This window comes from Dreissena polymorpha, chromosome 14, assembly GCF_020536995.1.
Source record: "Dreissena polymorpha isolate Duluth1 chromosome 14, UMN_Dpol_1.0, whole genome shotgun sequence".
NCBI classification, from domain to species: Eukaryota; Metazoa; Mollusca; class Bivalvia; order Myida; family Dreissenidae; genus Dreissena; species Dreissena polymorpha.
Window position 1 is genome coordinate 25,035,099 of NC_068368.1, and position 20,193 is coordinate 25,055,291.

Below are 20,193 nucleotides of genomic sequence, written 5' to 3' on the forward strand. Positions count from 1 at the left end.
GAGGCCACATTTATAGTCCAATCTTTATGAAATTTGGTCAGAAGATTTGTCATGTTGTCCGCTCTCTAATTCAAGTAGTTTTCATCCGATCTTCACCAAACTTGGTCAGAAGTTGTATCTACATGATGTCTAGGCCAAGTTCGAACATGGGCCTTGCCTGGTCAAAAACTAGGTCACGGGGTCACTTAGTGCGTTTTAAACATTCAGCATGTTGTCCGCTCTCTAATTCAAGTAGTTTTCATCCGATCTTCACCAAACTTGGTCAGAAGTTGTATCTACATGATGTCTAGGCCAAGTTCAAACATGGGCCTTGCCTGGTCAAAAACTAGGTCACGGGGTCACTTAGTGCGTTTTAAACATTCAGCATGTTGTCCGCTCTCTAATTCAAGTAGTTTTCATCCGATCTTTACCAAACTTGGTCAGAAGTTGTATCTACATGATGTCTAGGCCAAGGTCGAACATGGGCCTTGCCTGGTCAAAAACTAGGTCACGGGGTCACTTAGTACGTTTTAAACATTCAGCATGTTGTCCGCTCTCTAATTCAAGTAGTTTTCATCAGATCTTCACCAAACTTGGTCAGAAGTTGTATCTAGATGATCTTAAGGCCAAGGTCGAACATGGGCCTTGCCTGGTCAAAAACTAGGTCACGGGGTCACTTAGTACGTTTTAAACATTCAGCATGTTGTCCGCTCTCTAATTCAAGTAGTTTTCATCAGATCTTCACCAAACTTGGTCAGAAGTTGTATCTAGATGATCTTAAGGCCAAGTTCGAACATGGGCCTTGCCGGGTCAAAAACTAGGTCACGGGGTCACTTAGTGCGTTTTTTAACATTCAGCATGTGTCCTCTCTCTTATTCAAGTAGTTTTCATCCGATCTTCACCAAACTTGGTCAGAAGTTTTATCTAGATGATCTGAAGGCCAAGTTCGAACATGGGCCATGCCAGATCCAAAACTAGGACACGGGGTCACTTAGTACGTTTTACACATTGAGCATCATGGTGTCCGCTCTCTATTTCAAGTAGTTTAAATCCGATCTTTACCACACTTGGTCAGAAGTTGTAACTAGATGATGTGTAGGTCAAGTTGGAACATAGGCCATGCCGGGTCAAAAACTAGGTCACGGGTCACTTAGTGTGTTTTAAACCTCGCCATGTCCGCTCTCTAATTCAAGTAGTTTTTATCCAATCTTCACCAAAATTGGTCAGAAGTTGTATCTTGATAATGTCTAGGGCAAGTTTGAATATGGGTCATGCCGGGTCAAAAACAAGGTCACGGGGTCACTTAGTGCGTTTTAAACATCACAATGTTGTCCGCTTTCTAATTCAATTAGTTTTCATCCAATCTTCACCAAACTTGGTCAGAAGTTTTATCTAGATGATGTCTAGGTCAAGTTTGAATATGGGTCATGCCGGGTTAAAAACTAGGTCACGGGGTATCTTAGTGCGTTTTAAACCTAACCATGTTGTCCGCTCTCTAATTCAAGTAGTTTTCATCCAATCCTCACCAAACTTGGTCACAAGTTATATCTAAATGATCTCTTGGACGAGTTTGAACATGGGCCATTCCGGGCCTAAAACTAGGTCACGGGGTCACTTAGTGCGTTTTTTACATTCAGCATGGTGTCCGCTCTCTAATTCAAGTAGTTTACATCCGATCTTCACCAAACTTGGTCAGAAGTTTTATGGAGATGATCCACAGGCCAAGTTAGAACATGGGCCTTTCTGGGTCAAAAACTAGGTCAAGGGGTCACTTAGTGCATTTTAAAAATTGAGCACGGTGTCCGCTGTTTTTTGTGAAGACGACATGCAAAATATTATGTGTCAATGCGGCATTTTGGGGTATTAGTCATGTCTGTGACAAAGCTCTTGTTTTATCTGACACTCTCAAAAGTGTAAAAACAAACTACTTTGTCTTTCATGGTGTTTAATTTGATAATGATAATGGAGGAAAAAGCATTTTTATGTCCCCCACTATAGTAGTGAGGGACATATTGTTTTTGCCCTGTCTGTCTGTTGGTCTGTTGGTCTGTTTGCGCCAACTTTAACATTTTGCAAAAACTTTTGCTATATTGAAGATAGCAACTTCATATTTGGCATGCATGTGTATCTCATGAAGTTGCACATTTTGAGTGGTGAAAGGTCAAGGTCATCCTTCAAGGTCAGAGGTCAAATATATGTGGCCAAAATCGCTCATTTTATGAATACTTTTGCAATATTGAAGATAGCAACTTGATATTTGGCATGCATGTGTATCTCATGGAGCTGCACATTTTGAGTGGTAAAAGGTCAAGGTCATCCTTCAAGGTCAGAGGTCAAATATATGTGGCCCAAATCGCTTATTTTATAAATACTTTTGCAATATTGAAGATAGCAACTTGATATTTGGCATGCATGTGCATCTCATGGAGCTGCACATTTTGAGTGGTGAAAGGTCAAGGTCATCCTTCAAGGTCAGAGGTCAAATATATGTGGCCCAAATCGCTTATTTTATGAATACTTTTGCAATATTGAAGATAGCAACTTGATATTTGGCATGCATGTGTATCTCATGGAGCTGCACATTTTGAGTGGTGAAAGGTCAAGGTTAAGATCATCCGTCACAAGGTCAAGGTCATCCTTCAAGGTCAAACATCATATAGGGGGACATTGTGTTTCACAAACACATCTTGTTTTTCAGTCTAAAAATCAGATGTTTAGTTTAAAAACTACTTTACATTCATTAATTAGGAAAAGAAAACAAGACCAGATTATTTTTTAATTTGGACTGGTTTGCTCTGAATTGCGGAAAATATGCATATTTGGGTTTGGGAAAGAGTCCCGTTATAGGACTCGTGAAAGTGGTAGAAAAATGACTGTGTGGTAGAAAAATGTCTGTGTGGTAGAAAAATGTCGGTGTGGTAGAAAAATGTCGGTGTGGTAGAAAAATGTCTGTGTGGTAGAAAATGTCTGTGTGGTAGAAAAGTGTCTGTGTGGTAGAAAAATGTCTGTCAATGTTATCTAAGTGCTGGTCATCTCTGGACATATGTCTAATGGCTGATTGTGTCTGAATTGTTTAAAATTTTGAATTATTAACCCATTTATGCCTAGCGTCTCCAAAAAAAGGCCATGACAAACAGCGTAGACCCAGATGAGACGCCGCATTTTGCGGCGTCTCATCAGGGTCTGCGCTGTTTGCTTAAAGGAATCTCCGTAAGAAATATTCTAAATATAGAAATAAATATACTAGACATTTTGGAAATAAATTGATCCAATTTAGAAGGATGGGAGAGTCCACTAGGCATAAATGGGTTAAAGGCAGAAGTGTGAACTATTTAATTAATCCCTAGTGAAAACTGATTAAGCAACAACAACAAAAATATATGAATCTAATAGTGACTGTCTATAAAATAAGACTATATTGATTCCAGTACCTGTGGATGTATGGGCAATCCTCTGGCCACATGTCTGCAAGATTTGAGAAGTTGGTGAAGCTATCTGGAACAAACCTTACGCAGCATTGTTACGCCTTCATCACCTATATACAGGTAATGCTACCCCCTGCATCACCTATATCCAGGTAATGCTACCCCCTGCATCACCTATATCCAGGTAATGCTACCCCCTGCATCACCTATATCCAGGTAATGCCACCCCCTGCATCACCTATATATACTTTTAGTTCCATACTTACAAGAATTCTATTCAATGGGCGCTGCAGTCTTTGCTTTGTGTTTAGAAGTTAAAGAAATTTCTCCTATGCTGTGATAAGGTTATTATAACAGAAAAAAATTAAAAAATTTAGGATTAAAAGCCAATAAACTCTCAAAATCAACTTATGTTTCGTAAAATATTTCAATAAATAAAGTTAACACATAAAAAGTCAATGTTGCTTATAGCAATAGCCAAAATTTCAACGCTAGATGTGGTCTGGTAACATACATGTAGATTAAACAAGATACAAAATGCTCTGTTTTGTTTTTCAACATGTGTTTGGTACCAAGTTAGTGTTTGTGTAACATATGAATAGATATTGTTGCAGGAAATTATATTGGAATATATTGTGCCACACAAAATTAAAAACGAGCATTTGTATCTCATTAAATCTATGTAACCATACCAGATCTAGTGTTGAAATGTGGCTATTTCTATAAGAAACACTGATTTTTTATGGGTTTACGAAATATTTTGCGAATTATTTGTTGTAAGTATATATGTTACTTTAATTGTTTCTCTATTGTACATTTATGCCACTCTGAATTTTGCTAGGAAAAGCACACAGTGTCCTGATTGTTCATCCCTGTCTGTGGCATGTTAACACTTTACCACTTAGATATGTATTTTCAGGCATGTGAAGTCCCTTAGAAAGTTAGAGTTAATGAAAGACCTTGCTTACTAGGTTCAAGATTGTAAGGCTTCATCTCCAAACCTTAGATACTGATGAGCAGCAAAACAGCATAAAAACTGAACAGACTGCCAGTTACTCGCAGGCTGTTCTGGTTTTATGCTTTTTGCACATAGCCATTTGCACTTAGCTTCTAAGTGGTAAAGGGTTAAGGAGATTTTCATTCTTTTGTCCAGCATTACTACTGATTGCTACATGTAATCAAATTATGCACAAAAATGTTGCTTATGACCATCACCTACACCCAGTTCTGCCTGACTTCTCTTATCTGTGCCTGACTTCTCTTATCTGTGCTTAATTTACATTTTGAATAGTTTAACCCTTTCCCACTTAGAAGCAAAGTGAAAATGGCTCTTTCCCACTTAGAAGCAAAGTGAAAATGGCTCTTTCCCACTTAGAAGCAAAGTGAAAATGGCTCTTTCCCACTTAGAAGCAAAGTGAAAATGGCTCTTGCCCACTTAGAAGCAAATTGAAAACGGCTCTTTCCCACTTAGAAGCAAAGTGAAAATGGCTCTTTCCCACTTAGAAGCAAAGTGAAAATGGCTCTTTCCCACTTAGAAGCAGTGAAAATGGCTCTTTCCCACTTAGAAGCAAAGTGAAAATGGCTATGTGCAAACAGCATGAAACCATGTTTTATGCTGTTTGCTGCTCATCACTATCTTAATATTGGAAATGAAGCCTTTAAAACTTGCATCTAATAAGAAAGGAAGGTCTTGAATTAAATGTAACTTTCTAAGGAACTACAAATGCGTCAAAATACGTATCTAAGTGGTTATGGGTTAAATGGGCTTTTTAATGGTTGATAAGATTTTACTTTTTATGCCCCCAAAGGAGGGCATATAGTGATCAGAGCGTCTGTCTGTCCGTCCGTCTTTCCGTCACACTTTCAGTTTGCGTTTAGGTTTCGCGGTAAGGTTTCAAGAAATGCTCATAACTTCTATGTCGCTTCATATAGCAACTTGATATTTGGCATGCATGTGTATCTCATGGAGCTGCACATTTTGAGTGGTGAAAGGTCAAGGTCATCCTTCAAGGTCAAAGGTCAAGTATATGGCTTCAAAGCGGCGCAGAAGGGGGCATTGTGTTTCTGACAAACACATCTCTTGTTTGTTTAGCAGATGTACACATGTTTGTTCAGATTCTGTTGCTATGTTTTTCTTTCCACCTAAAGACAGTGGAGAATGAGAAGGTACAGCAGGCAGCCCCTGACAAGGGAAAGAAGAAAAAGGATGACAAGAAGGGGACAGGAAATGCTCAGAAGGTGAGAGAAATGTATTTATATTACCAGAGCGCGTTTGATGCCAATTTCGGCCACATGACTTGTGCGGTTATTGGTCATTTAATTATTTTCATGACAAACTGGTACCCAACTCTCCATCTGAAACATGTAGGATAGTTTTCAGTTACTGGTTTAACCCATTTATGCCCAGCGTCTAGAAAAAAGGCCTTGGCAAACAGCGTAAACCCAGATGAGACGCCGCATGATGCGGCATCTCATCAGGGTCTGCGCTGTTTGCTTAAAGGAATTTCTGTAAGAAATATTCTTAATATAGAAATAAGTTTACTTGAGATACCTAATTTTGTAAATAAATTGATCCAACATAGAAGAATGGGAGAGTTCACTAGGCATAAATGGGTTAAGTGTGTGCACTCAGTATTGGTAAAACCAGCTTGCCAATGAAAAGTGTGAGTTAATGAACTGAATTCTATGAGTTAATTGAAATAGTGTTGAAAACTGTAAAATATCCAAACAAAATAAACGTGAACTCTCTTTTGAAAAACATAGAAAATAGTAGAGACTTTTGGAACAAAATTACGATAAGAATGGGTTTACACATGTACTTTTACACTGTTTTCAAACCACTAGGTGGGGTAACGACGTAGTAATACTACCAACTGACCAACCTTCTTAAAATTGTGATCCGAATTCAACGGTCACCTGTGGACAACGGTCACTTTGGTCATTTCCCTTGACTGACCGCTGAATTCAGGTTTGACTGTACTTTATTTTACAATATGTTTTTTGGATTACCTTTGTCCAGTCGATTTGTGCAGATTTTCACCAGAATTGTTCAAGTTGTGATAAAGCATGCAAATTTGCAGAATACTAGCTAAGAGCATCCTGATCAATATCAGATATGGACCCACTCTCAAAAATTTGCATAAAGGGGTATGGCGGCCATGTTAAAATGGCGGCCGTCAAATTTAAAAAAAATACATTTAAAAAATCATCAATTTTTTTTTATGTATATCAAATGACCTGAAGTCTTGTATTTACCATGCAAATGACGTTATCAATGTTATCAAAACACCAAATTAAAAACAAATATAATCAAATTAAAATGCGGCCATCACGAAATATGAAATTCTAGCCACTTTTGTCAAAATCAATGAAAAATATTATATTAAACTGTCATGAACATTTTTACAATCCATATGAAACATACACTGCAAACATAATAACAATAGCAAGTAATTGGTATAATTTGAACAGTTTTTGAAACAAATTTAGGTTAATTAAGAGTTCACTCTCCGTAAACAACACAGATCACATGTGCATGATCAAATAAACATTTATTGTCAAGTCCAGGTACAAGTAAATGTATTCATTCCCTATCACATTGCCCTCCACATTTACATAGAGCTGTGAAGCTCAAAGCTGCTTCAACACACTTGCAACGTCCTAGGCAGCCATTTTCACTTTTGCATCCACATCTGATGAGTTCAGCACAAGACTCAGAAGCTTGCTGTAAGGCTGTCCAGAAAGATTCCCACATTCCATCTTTGTTACGCTTCCAACCCCAGGGGCTAGGTGGTTGGGGCTCTTGTTGTGTGTTAAGTGACTGTCCCCAGCAAAATTCTGCCTGGTAAGCAGCTCTCTTGATGTGTTGGTGTAACGCGGCAGAGTTTGGTGGGATATTATCGATTGCACGCCCTTTTCAAGTAAACAGATCTTTTCTTGCCTCATCTACGGTTATGCACTCACTGCTCTTGTCATACAACAACACAACAAAACGTTCAATGTTTGAAGTACATTCATTGATTCTATCGATATCTGGCTTATCACTCAATGTTTCGAAATCTTTAGTTACTTCATCAAATACAGACCATGTTTCCCATGCAGTATTCTTTCCATGGTTGGAAAAGGATGACACTTGGTTACAGCTGCTAAAGGCATGGAAGAAAAGAAGCGCACTGGACGTGCAAGGTCCCAAATTGGCAGCGATTTCATGAACTGGTATGTGTCTTAGATTTGTACCGACTCCAAATGCTATCCACAAGTTAAGTATGTTCAGTTTATGCACAATCAATATTGCAATGACAACAACATCCGTATCTACGGTTCTGATCATTATTTGATGCATATCAGTTTGTACTGCATCCTTAACGTGTAACATGATGCGCTTGTCTGCCTCTTCATGGTTACACGGTGATATTTGACTAGTATCCTTGCTTGGGAAATTGCATACAACTTCCATTCTGAGTGTCGAGACCACTATCTTGTCATCGTCTGCTTTAAATGTTGATAACTGTTCAGCTAGATAGGTAAATAACTCCGTCTTATTGTCATCAATGCGAAGAAAGGATTACCAGTTTCCTGGAATGACTGAATCTGCCTGAACACGTCTTCTTATTCATTTTCCACGCTTGCCACGAGTTGAAGCTTTCAAACCACATTCCATCCATCGTAGAAGTTGAGATGCATTCTCTGTAAGCCCGATAACTCCACCTTCTCCCTTTACGTATTTGTTGTTTTGCTCATGAGCATGGTCGATAGCTATTGCAGAAAATGCGTGGTGAGTTTTTTGTACAACAAAATGACCCTTCTTGAATTCTGTCGCTATACTGTGCTACGCTGTCCAATTCTATCATATCTCTCATATGAATAGGGAGCCAACGAGCATAATTTGGATGAACCAAAGCGAAGAACCAGGGAATTAACATGGTTAAATATTCTTTATACAGCTCAAAATTTCTTTCTCTTAGAGACCTGACAAAGATAAGAATTATCAGTTCAAACTTCAATGTAAGTGACCAGAATCTGAACAGTGGACTTTCCATTTCTCTTCTTTCTTTCCACTCCTCAAAACTGAGGCTATTGACCCCTATATCATCGACACTGTCTATGATCGACAATGATCATGCTGTCTTTACGAATGAAATCTCCAGTTGTAAAGACACACCTCCGCATTGGACCAATGAAATCACTTGTGTGTTTAAAATGTCAGTTAGTTAAAATGTATGTAAACAAAGGTTTCAAACGGCGCTGGACAGTAAGTCTTGATGCATAATGTAACAACAAGAACGGTATTAATGTTTTTTCATACGTTTTATTGAATTATGGTATCGAGGTACATGAACTTTGTAGGGAAGATGCCCTTTACTCCGTGAAGATTTCAGTCTTAAAGACTGCATGATCATTGTCAACTGGGTCATGCGAGTTGTGTATCGTGTTATTTCTTAAAAGTTGACCCAGCATTTGTAAAAATATTGCAAGACATATACATTTCCAGAAAGGAAATTCATTTCTGCTTTGAATAAGACCGAGATCGTGAAAATCGCTGCACAATTGATGAAGATATGGCTGTTCAAAGCGATGCACCCTGTATTGGGGTGATTTTGAGTTGCATACCTTGTTATATATATATTTGATAGTGAAATATTTTTTTTCATAAAATTTAATTTTTCGTTATAATATGATTATTTATCATTCAAAATGATGTTTTCACTAATTAATATCATAGCCACACGCTAACCACCTGTGGACAGAGGTTGCGAAAGCAATTGCTAAATGCATCGCGTGAATTACTACAGAACATTTTAGTCTGGCATCCAGAATAGATGTGCATGTACATGTATTGAGTTGAAAAATAATTGACATAGATAATGTGTTAGGATATACATTTAAAGTAATATGTAAGCGTGTGTAATTTTAAAGAAAAAAAGATTACCTACTATTAATAAAAAAATAATTTAAAAAATGCATTTTTTTTTGGCAATTTCGAAAAATGTAATTTTCAAAATGGCCGCATTTAAGATGGCCGTCTTATTTTTGCCAATTGAAGAAGTATTGATTGGGGATATTATTAGAGATTTGTATACCAATTATTATTGAAATAGATTAAAAAATATAATTGTTATGATTTTTTGAAGATTGTTTATGAACAAATTATGGCTGCCATTTTAAAATGGCTGCCAAAGTCCGCCATTTTGATTTTTTAAGATGGGTCCATATCCAAAATTAATTGTTATAACCTTAACTCCATTTCTGCAAAGTTTCATGCTTTTATCATTTTGTGAACAATTTTCACACAAATCGACTGGACTACTGATGCAAAAGCAAATTTCATTTTGGTATAAACATAATTTAAAAATTCTATATCATTTTTGAAAGAACATAAAAAATTATTGTTATTGTCGCGAAAGTTTACCAAAGTAGACTGTACGCTTATATGTGCAATGCTTGAAATGTTGTTGTTTGTAACAAAAAAGAATCATGGTTATTTCCTTGCTGCTGTAAATAAAATATCGACATACCTTCAGTGTAAATACAGATTGCATGCCTGTTTGTAGGCGAGTGTGATGAAACAAACGAGGACAATACCCAACTTGATTTATGCCATCGAGCAGTATGAACGTTATCTCATTCAACTCACCAAGAAATCAAAGGTCAGTACATTGTCATAGATTACTTTTAATAATTTTGTCTTAAACTGTCTAAGCATACTGGTAATAATGGAGTCATTGGGAATTTTTGTTCCTAGAGGGGTGTTTGTATTTGAGGAAAGCATTGACTTTTATGTTCTTATACTTTTTTGAGTTTGTTTTACATGTGCTTATGTAATTAAAATTAGAGAAAAATTGCAGTGATTGAAAAATTTCAACTTTTTATGTCCCCCACCACTTTAGTGGGGGACATTGTTTTTGCCCTGTCTGTTGGTTTGTTGCTTTGTTTGTTTGCGCCAACTTTAACATTTGCCATAACTTTTGCAATATTGAAGGGAGCAACTTCATATTTGGCATGCATGTGAATCTCATGGAGCTGCACATTTTGAGTGGTGAAAGGTCAAGGTCATCCTTCAAGGTCAAAGGTCAAATATATGGGTCAAAATCGCTCATTTAATACACACTTGCAATATTTAAGATAGCAACTTGATATTTGGCATGCATGTGCATCTCATGCAGCTGCACATTTTGAGAGGTGAAAGGTCAAGGTCAATGTCATCCTTCAAGGTCAAAGGTCAAATATATGGCTTCAAACGGGCACAGTAGGGGACATTGTGTTTCTGACAAACACATCTCTTGTTATTGTTAAAAGGCAAACATCTGCAATGTGTCTGCAACCTCATTTTTACACGCCCATTTTGTTTATTCTCTGGGAATGATCCTGATGGAAATCCCCATCCAATTTATTGTTTAAAGTCATACATTGTGCCCACTCTTTAATATAAGTCTCCCTCTTCCTTTCTCTCTTTTTCATTATTATAATTTTGTTTACATAAGGTACTGATTTATGTATGTACATATTGTCTGTAGCCTTATTTCTACATATTGGGCCTCAAAAGTAAGGTGCATATATGTACATAGCATGACTTAGAGTCTGCTCCCTAATGTTGCAGATGTTTTCATTGAATCTACTAGACTACTACCTTATAGTGCAGATATTAGCAGCTAGACGTCTGCTACCTTATGATGAATATAGCTACGTAAAGTTTGCTACTTTATGGAAGAGATATGTGCATATCGACAGAAACCTCATGGAACATATGTATTCAGTACATCAGCTACCTTATACAAGGGAGCCTTGTTCTGAGAAAACTGGTCTTAATGTATTTGTCCGCACAGGCTAATCAGGGACCACACTTTCCACCTAAAATAAATTTTCAGTGAGGAGGGACTTCCTTGAAATTAAAAATACCATAAAAACGGAAAGTGTCGTCCCTGTCGTCCGCACAGGCTAATCTGGGATGACACTTTACGCACATGCATTAAGACCAGTTTTCTCAGAATGCGACTCGTGTGTATTTCTATGCCGCCTGTTCCTCCCCGCTGCAGGTGAACCTGATGGAGCATATGAAGCACAGCACGTCCCGGGACTTCCGGATCAACGCCAATATCCTGGCACAGGCTGACGACAGCTCTGGGAATGAGGTCAGCTCAGAGGATGACGCCAACCAGACAGGAGCGGATAACACACAAAATAATGAGGTTTCCTTTATTAAGAACAATTTTTTTTTTTACAAAATACTAACGTTTTATGGTTATGCTAACTTGAAAGTAATTAAAACATAGGCTGTAATTTGTATTAGCTACCAAAGCTCAACAAGGCTATCTGTGGCTTTATGATCTCATAAATCAAGGTTTCATTGTGGAACTAAATTGACCTTGGATCTTAAAAAACAGAGTGTAATGCCTGTGCGTAAGGTGTAGTCCCAGATTAGCCTGTGCAGTCCCCACAGGCTAATCAGGTACGCCACTTTCTGCTGTCATGGTATTTTTCGTTGAAAGTAAGTCTGTTCATAGTGAAGATCCAGTTTGGACAGAAAGTGTCGTCCCAGATCAGCCTGTGCCAACTGCAATTCTTATCTGGGACAACACTTAACGCACATAAATTAAGCCCTGTTTTCCCAGATGAGGCTCATTTGTTAAAAATTTCTGTATCAAATGCAATATTTTCATGCTAAAACTCGGCAATCTCAGAATATAGAGAACTGGACTACAAATTAAAGGTCAGGGGCAGGCTGAATGTGTGGGCATTGAATAAGAACTTAGTTCTATGGCTATATTTATGCCCCCAGACTGAATGCTCGGGGGAATATTGTTTTTGGCCTCTCTCTGTGTCATTGTATGTGTGTGTCTGTCATTGTATGTGTGTGTCTGTCATTGTATGTGTGTGTCTGTCATTGTATGTGTGTGTCTGTCCCAAAACTTTAACCTGGGTCATAATTTTTGCAATATTGAAGATAGCAACTTAATATTTGGCATGCATCTGTATCTCATGGAGCTGCACATTTTGAGTGGTGAAAGGTCAAGGTCATCCTTCAAGGTCAAAGGTCAAAGGTATGGCTTCAAAGCACATTATGGGGACATTGTGTTTCACAAACACAGCTCTTGCTTTCTATAAATATGAAACAAGTAAGGCACTTGTCAGTTATTGGCATTAGAATGTCCACATAATACTAGTTTACCAGCTTACCGAGGAAAAATAAGTGTATGGAAGCTGACTGTCGTGATTCCATTGAAATAGTCGTGAAAACAGCTAAGACTCAAAAGAAACAAACAATAAACAAACAAAAACATGTATCATGCTTATTCCAACACTGTTCATGAATAAATATTTACATTTTGTATGATAAATTTATAATTCAATTTCTTTTTCCCCATAGGAGCCTGAGACCACAGTAGTCTCGGACCAGTCTGACAGTGACCAGGAGAACAACCAGTCAGCAGCCAATGTTTCCACGACAACCCAGGAACCAGTCAAGAAGAAATCGAAACTCGGTGGCCGTGGAAAAGTGGGGAAAACAAAGACCTGATGATTTTATGTTTTAGCACTATAAATGTGCATCGTGTTTTTCCCTTTGTTAGATGAACCAATCGGCTTAACATTTCAGACCATTTGTATTAAATGGAAAAATGTTAAAGCAAAAGTCACATGTATTAAAAGGACTATAGTTATCTGTTAAGTTTTAGTTTTTATGCACCGCTTCAAAGAAAAGGGTGTATATTGTTTTGCGGGATGTAAGTCTACCGACAAGTTCGTTTTCAAACAATAATTGACTGATCAGCTTGATACTTCCCATGTGCATTGGCCTTGGACAGTAGATGATTCCTATTGAAATTGTGGTCATTAGGTCAAAGGTCCCTGTCACAATAAGTGTGAAAATTGTTTCTGATCAATAACACGTCAATGAATTGACCGATTGGCTTGATACTTCACATGTGGATTGGCCTAGGACAATACATTACCCCTATTGAAATTGGGGTCACAAGTTCAAAGTCCTGTATGGGTGGGCATATTTCTCTGAATGTGGAACTCTTTGACTTTGTTTTAATCTTGTTACAGCTTTTAATACCATATTCATTGATAACTTTCTCTGCAAATAAAGAAATGTCAGATTTTTACTCTGTAAGCAAAATGTCTTTGATTAAGCACTAATCTTCATATCATTTTAAAGTCTGACTTATAAATATTCAATTTGTATTAATGGTAGGGTACATGAGCCTCATGGCCCTATTATATCATCAACCAATAAAGGACCATCATGGCCCTCGTGTTAACTTTATACACAGAATTGTAACATCAATCGGAACCGGGAAGTATTTGATTTCCTAAACATAATCAAAAACTTTAATTTATGAAAAATCATATCCAAATTATGACTTTAAGCCCATATGATAAAATAGAATCTGGTAGACATATAATTATTTCTAAAAACGAATGTAAATGTGGTATATGTAGCTAATATTGTAATTGTAAGACCTCTTTATACAGGAAAATGTGTATCAACACATTCTATTATAACTAACCTAGTATGCATAGATTTATACATTTGTTAACAAATTCTAATACTAAAGACGTTCTAACTAAACTCGAGATATATTGTAAAAATGCTTTTAAAATGAGAACTGAGGCATTGAATGCAATCGTGGAGAAATATAACGGCTTCAATGCATTTGAACACCTTGTTATATACTATTTTGGTCACTTTTTCGAATTACTACGCATGTGCTTATTGCTTATATATTGTAAGTTTTATATATACAGTATATATTGTATAACAATGAACTTGGCTTGTTGTCCCCTACCGGTTTTACCGGAGGGGACTTATGGTTTGCGCTTTGTGCGTCTGCGAGTCTGTCTGTCTGTCACACATATCTGGATCTTGCGATAACTTTAAAAGTTTTTAATATTTTTTCATGAAACTTGCAACATTGATAGATGGCAATATGGACATTATGAACCTCATTTCATTTTGTTCCTACGTCAAAAATTGTGGTTGCCATGGCAACCCAAAAATAATTATGAAAATGGTGAAATTTCTGACAATGGTGGAGCGGGTAGGGGACCATATTGCTTGACAATAGCCTTGTTCAAGTTATATTAATGAATGTTCTGTTCTGTAAAAATTGTGTTTGTACAGGAAGCTGTTACTGCATGTCTGTTAATGTAGACCTGTTTAAAATGTATGTTCACTTTATATACATGTAAAACTATAATAAACAGTTAAATAATTTCTTGGTGTCTAACTTTCTTCCATTAGGCTTATGCAAACTGTTCAATATACAATGCTACTAATATGGTTAAAACATCAAATAAATACTCCTTGCATACTTTGCTCTGCGTTTCCGAATTTCAAAACAACACTTACTTATTGACGAAAAAAATCATTTTTTACAAAAACAATGATCACCTTCGAATTCACTCTAAAATGTTTACGTTTTTAGGTCACTGTTAAATGTATATGTTCTTAAATCATTGTCAAATATATGTTTTCAGGTCTCTAAAATTTGTATACGTTTTTAATTGCTCTAAAATGTAAATGTTTTTAATGTAATAAAGATGTTTTCAATTCACTCTTCTAAAAAAAAAAATGTGTATGTATTTAATTTACTGAAATGTGTATGGTTTCAAATCACTTAATTTATGTTTTAATTGACTCTAACATGTATTTGTTTTCGTGTCACTAAGTTGTGTTCATATTCAATATTGCAAAGTTTTATCACAGATGAATACATATTGTTCTTCAAAAACAACAAACGAACATTTCAACTTGTAATATTTCATAAAATCGTAGCATTTACATGCCTAAAATATATAACATCAGTTAATCATTCTCTAATATGCGTATTTATAAAGCAATTAGTATGTACATATTGAATATAACAGGTCAACAATGATTAAAGAACAATTCTAAAATATGCACTAAAATAACCCTAAAACACTACAAAATGCGGTATGAAACCGGCAATTCATTAAATACTGTTATGCATAATTTCTCGTTTAACCTTTGGCTCACAGATGTACATGGAAAAAACATCGGTTACCTCCCTTCAATAACCGTCTTGAATGGCAATAGGCGTATCTTACTTAATCCAAATGTTCGCTATCGTTATTGAGTGAATAATGTTGGACAAGATCTAGTACAACAATATGTACAGGGTCCTGCTTAAAATGGGGGGGGGGGGGGGCAATAAGGACCAATGCTATTATTAGATCTATGGAAATTCTCGATCTGAAATCGTTAAGATAAGGTTTTAAAGCAATATCTTTACATTTTCCATTAAATTGTTGTAAAAAATTAAACGTTTCAAATGCGTTGACAAATATAGAGGGGCAGAAATTGAGGGGAGGGGGGGGGGGGGGGGGGGGGCAAGTAGGGCGCAGCATACTGCCGTTCCACTTTCAATCCCCTCCACCCTGAAAGTGAAGCCTACAAACAGTAACATCGGTCAGTGCAGTATGTGGCTTCTTTCTAAAGGTATATTATATGGACAAAACTCAATAATGATAGATCGTTTATATGAAAAACCCACTTGATCCTCGCTCTACGAAAAAGAGGCTGAATGCACATGCGTTAAGTGCCGACCCAGATTAGCCCGCACAGGCTAATCAGGAACGAGATTTTCCGCTTTTGTGGATTATTCGTGAAAAGAAAGTCTCTTGTTAACGGAAATTCAGTATAGGTGGAAAGTTTCGTCCAATCTGATACGACACTTGACGCACATGGATTCAGCCCCGTTTTCCTTGATCGAGGCTCAAAATAAATGAGCAGTGCTCTGTGAAAAAGGGGTTTAATGCAGTTGCTAAGAAGAGACTTTCTTTAAACAGAAAATATCATAAAAGCGGACTGCACAGGCTAATCTGGTATGACACTTTACGCACAGGCATGAAATCCTCTTTTCACCGAGCAGGGCCCAAATATGGACAAAGCTCTATATTGATGGATCTTTGATAAGAATTGTGTTTATAATACATGTAAACAGACGGATTCCTAACTGTGCACGGCAAAATACGTCAAACAGTTATTGTAGTGATTAAGCAAAAAATAACGGGTGACACACGCTTCAAAGGCGCATTTATACTTGATACATCCAAACGGTACATCATGCTTTAATAGAATGCCCATTTCAACTCCTTAAGCAAATATCTAGGACACGCTTACAGAAAATGAGCATCGGTTTTGAGATTCAAATGTATCTTCATAAATCTCAATGCACAATAATGTAATTTCAGTTTTTCACAATATGTTTCCTGCACGGTCCGATTGAATATGCTATGCGTGTTGAAATTTAATCATAGTGGTAGTAGTTAGAAATGCCCCAAAAAGAAGTCCCGGTAAAATTGACGAAAAAACAAAGCTATTAAAAATATTTGGTATAAAAGCACATGCCAAAACGCAGGAATCTATATTGCATCTATAACAGTGTTTTTAAAATGTGACATTTTAATTGCAGTGCTCCAGCTAGGCCTAAATCGAAGGGCGCCGCGCCCTGCCCTCCCGAACCTCCGCCCTGCCCCCCCCCCCCCCCCCTCAAAAAAATTTTTTTTTTACATATGATAATTCATAAATCTCTTATTACATTGTAATTAGTTTAATCCTCATTGTAGACATTATATTTGAATGGTTTAATAATAATGGGAATAATACAATTATTTATAACATATAAATTAACATGCAATAGGAAGAATTCCAGAAACACCCGCCCGCTCGAACGTGCCCTTTTCACAACATGCTGCGCGTCGAAAGTGCCCTTTTGACAAAAAACTGCGCGTCGAAAGTGCCCTTTTGACAAAAAAGCCCCCCTGCCCTTTTCAAATCCTAGCTGGAGCACTGAATAATAGGATGTAAAATTGAACATAAAAGGGAATGTGTACAGGGATATTTTGGTGGTAACCTTTGCTGATTTAGAGACACCTTAAATATTCCTTTCAAATGATCAAGGCATGATCAACAAAGGCTGCACCATATCACGGACATTCTTAATATTAAAGACACAACGTTGAGTATTCATTTTAGATTAAATTCATGACGCGTACTATTAAGTAAGATAAATACACGGATCCATATCGCTTCCATGCATAACCATTAAATCAACAATAGTGTCATATACTAGGACGTTTCAAACCAACAGATAATAGCTATAATTTGAATGTCATTAAATTGAAATTCAATACTACAGAATACTGCTTGTAAAAAAATGTTATTCACAACCAATACCAACCAAAATGTCGCAATATATTATTACACCATCGGTCAAACTAACCGCTGCATATATTGCACATTGTCCGGTTGATAAAATCGAATATCCTCTCTCTTATAAATGGTACCACTAGAAATTTCCATCGTCATACTTACCTACTTACCTTAATTAGAATGGTATTGAATGTTTAAGTCAAACATCAATTTTTTAAAAGCTGTAAAAGGTCAGTCTAGATTCAAGGAGGAATGTCCTGGTCTACGGAAAACGTCTCATTGTTCCATAAATCTTTTTCAAGAAACCATCCTCCTTGGTAAATTGTGTAACACTGTCGCATTTCAAATTCGCGTACGTCATAAATCTTGACATACTATACACACCTATGATTACATATTTTAAACTGCATTAAAACTGCAATACTTTCCGCTAAAAATGGTGGTAAAATGATCATCACACTGCCACAAAATGCAAGCTATACTGAAAAGAGGCAGTTTGTTTCCAGTAAAAAGTCACAGCGGTGATTTTGTGTAAACCGGAAGCAGCCGAAAGCATGTTCCAGAAGAAGCCGAACAGTTCCGCGTGCAAATTGCAACGCTTTCGGGCAGAACATGTTGTTGTTGTAAGTAAAGTCAAGTGGAGCACTCGCCCTGCTTATTGTCTCGCAATCGCATAGCAACGGCCGCCACAAGCGCGGCACCTTTACCGCTTCCGTCATGGGAAAGCGCCAACTTGAACTGAAACACACACAATAACGTTTGTTAAAATGATGCATTTCCAAAATGTGCACAAAAATTCAATTTGCATCCTTCAACTGCATATAATTCCCATTTTAAAAAAACTAATAAAAAAACACTTCAATTCTTTATTTACAATATACGATGTATGCGATAATTCAATATGAAACGATGCACTAGTATTTTCATCTAAATCACTTTAATCGAACAGAAAACTTTTGCAGTGGCAGTTTTTGTCGAGTTCAAGTCACATTTCGAACAACACGGAACAATCCCAAAAAGGACAATTAAAATACCACTGATTATGCATTCGATAAAATATAACTTATCAATCGTTTTTTTATGTCCATATATTGACCATTGGGAAAGTACTAAAACATGTTCGGAGTGACCACATATTAATTACCGGTAATTGATTGATGTTGTTGTTCATTACCTTAAGTCCCTTTTTAATCAGCTCTTGAATCTTAAGCACCATCAGGTTGTGAAATCTGGGATGGAATCGGTATAGGGAACCATCCACAGCGATCGTCATTTCCGGTTTATTCATACGGTTGATTAACGTTGCAAGACCGGCAGACGCCAGAAAAGCTGCGCGCGCAGACACTAAAGTGCAGATGTATTTCACAATGTTACAGTCTTCGGTGGTGTAATTTGTCACACCGATTTCGTCTAGCACTTGTTTGGTGTTTCTAAAAAACTCGTCGTGATCACTGAAAAAAATGTTTAAAGGAAACTTATACTCATAAAAGCAGGTAGTCCATAAATTAATTGGCAACTGAATTGTGTTATTTGTTGATTTGTAAGTTCTGGTTTACAGACTTCATCAACATCAGTGAAGCATATCAATAAGTGTCAAATGAGTTTTGACAGCGCCAAAATATTGATAACGCAAAACTGGTTTTCAAGCTAGAAAATCTGCTGTAGTCTACAATGAATGTAACTTACTACAAGTTTATTTTAGTCGCCGATAACTCCTGGTTTTCTTACTCCAAAATATCTGAATTTAACAGTATAAAAAACGCAGACAATTTCTGAAACAGACTTTTAACACGTATTAATTTCATTTCCGCACCTTTCTATTTCCGATACGAACTTTGTGAAGAAACGCCCCCTATGGAAGAGCTCGCAGTCGCGGTCAGCGCTCTCAAAAAGAAGTCCCTCCATACTCAGACGCTCTAGCGTCAGGCGCACAATCTCGCCCATGTACATACCGGATATCATCTTCTCGTACCTGTGGACATAGAGGGATCGGGCATTAGTACATATCGGATATCATCTTCTCATACCTGAGGACAGAGGTTAGTACATACCGGATATCATCTTCTCATACCTGCGAACATAAAGGGGAGGGGTATTAGTACACAACGGATATCATCTTCTCATACCTGCGGACAGAGAGGGGACAGGGATTAGTACATACCGGATATCGCCTTCTCATACCTGCGAACAGAGAGGGGACTGGAATAAGTACAAACCGGATATCCTATCTTACCAATGGACAAAGAGGGGATTGCATTTGTTAACATTGATAACCTGTGAATTATTTACAACTCGATGCGCGTTACATAAGACGCATGGTCAACTGCACTACAATATGCAATAGATAATAATTTGCAAATTTATCTTTGGCAAGTAAACCGGGGGTACTTGTTTACTCCATTTATGCGTAGAATCTAGAAAAAAAGGCCTTGGCAAACAGCGTAGACCCAGATGAGACGCCGCATGATGCGGCGTCTCATCAGGGTCTGCGCTGTTTGCTTAAAGGAATTTCTGCAATAAATATTCTAAATATAGAATAAATATACTAGACATCCCTAATTTTGGAAATAAATTGTTCCAATTTAGAAGGATGGGAGAGTCCACAAGGCATAA

The 20,193-nt window shown here is 37.1% G+C and overlaps 2 protein-coding genes across 7 annotated transcripts in view; one reads left to right on the plus strand and one right to left on the minus strand.

Moving 5' to 3' along the window:
• Positions 1-14,619, plus strand: part of LOC127857140 (Fanconi anemia group I protein-like) — a 102,534-nt gene extending 87,915 nt beyond the window's left edge. For 4 of the 5 annotated variants that reach the window (XM_052393516.1, XM_052393518.1, XM_052393520.1 and 1 more), the window contains 5 exons: positions 3,408-3,524; positions 5,553-5,642; positions 9,956-10,051; positions 11,438-11,590; positions 12,769-14,619. In XM_052393516.1, coding sequence (XP_052249476.1) covers positions 3,408-3,524; positions 5,553-5,642; positions 9,956-10,051; positions 11,438-11,590; positions 12,769-12,918 — 606 coding nt within the window. In that variant the 3' untranslated portion in view covers positions 12,919-14,619. Of the gene's footprint in view, positions 1-3,407; positions 3,525-5,552; positions 5,643-6,248; positions 6,359-9,955; positions 10,052-11,437; positions 11,591-12,768 lie in introns of those variants that run through there. The other variant, XM_052393521.1, reaches the window with a different exon arrangement.
• Positions 14,620-15,145: 526 nt separating this feature from the next.
• Positions 15,146-20,193, minus strand: part of LOC127857141 (hexokinase-2-like) — a 30,028-nt gene continuing 24,980 nt past the window's right edge. For both annotated transcript variants that reach the window (XM_052393523.1, XM_052393522.1), the window contains exons 8-10: positions 19,394-19,552; positions 18,755-19,031; positions 15,146-18,318 (exon numbers count right to left, since the gene is read on the minus strand). In XM_052393523.1, the coding sequence (XP_052249483.1) occupies positions 18,214-18,318; positions 18,755-19,031; positions 19,394-19,552 (541 nt within the window). In that variant the 3' untranslated portion in view covers positions 15,146-18,213. The remainder of the gene's footprint in view (positions 18,319-18,754; positions 19,032-19,393; positions 19,553-20,193) is intronic.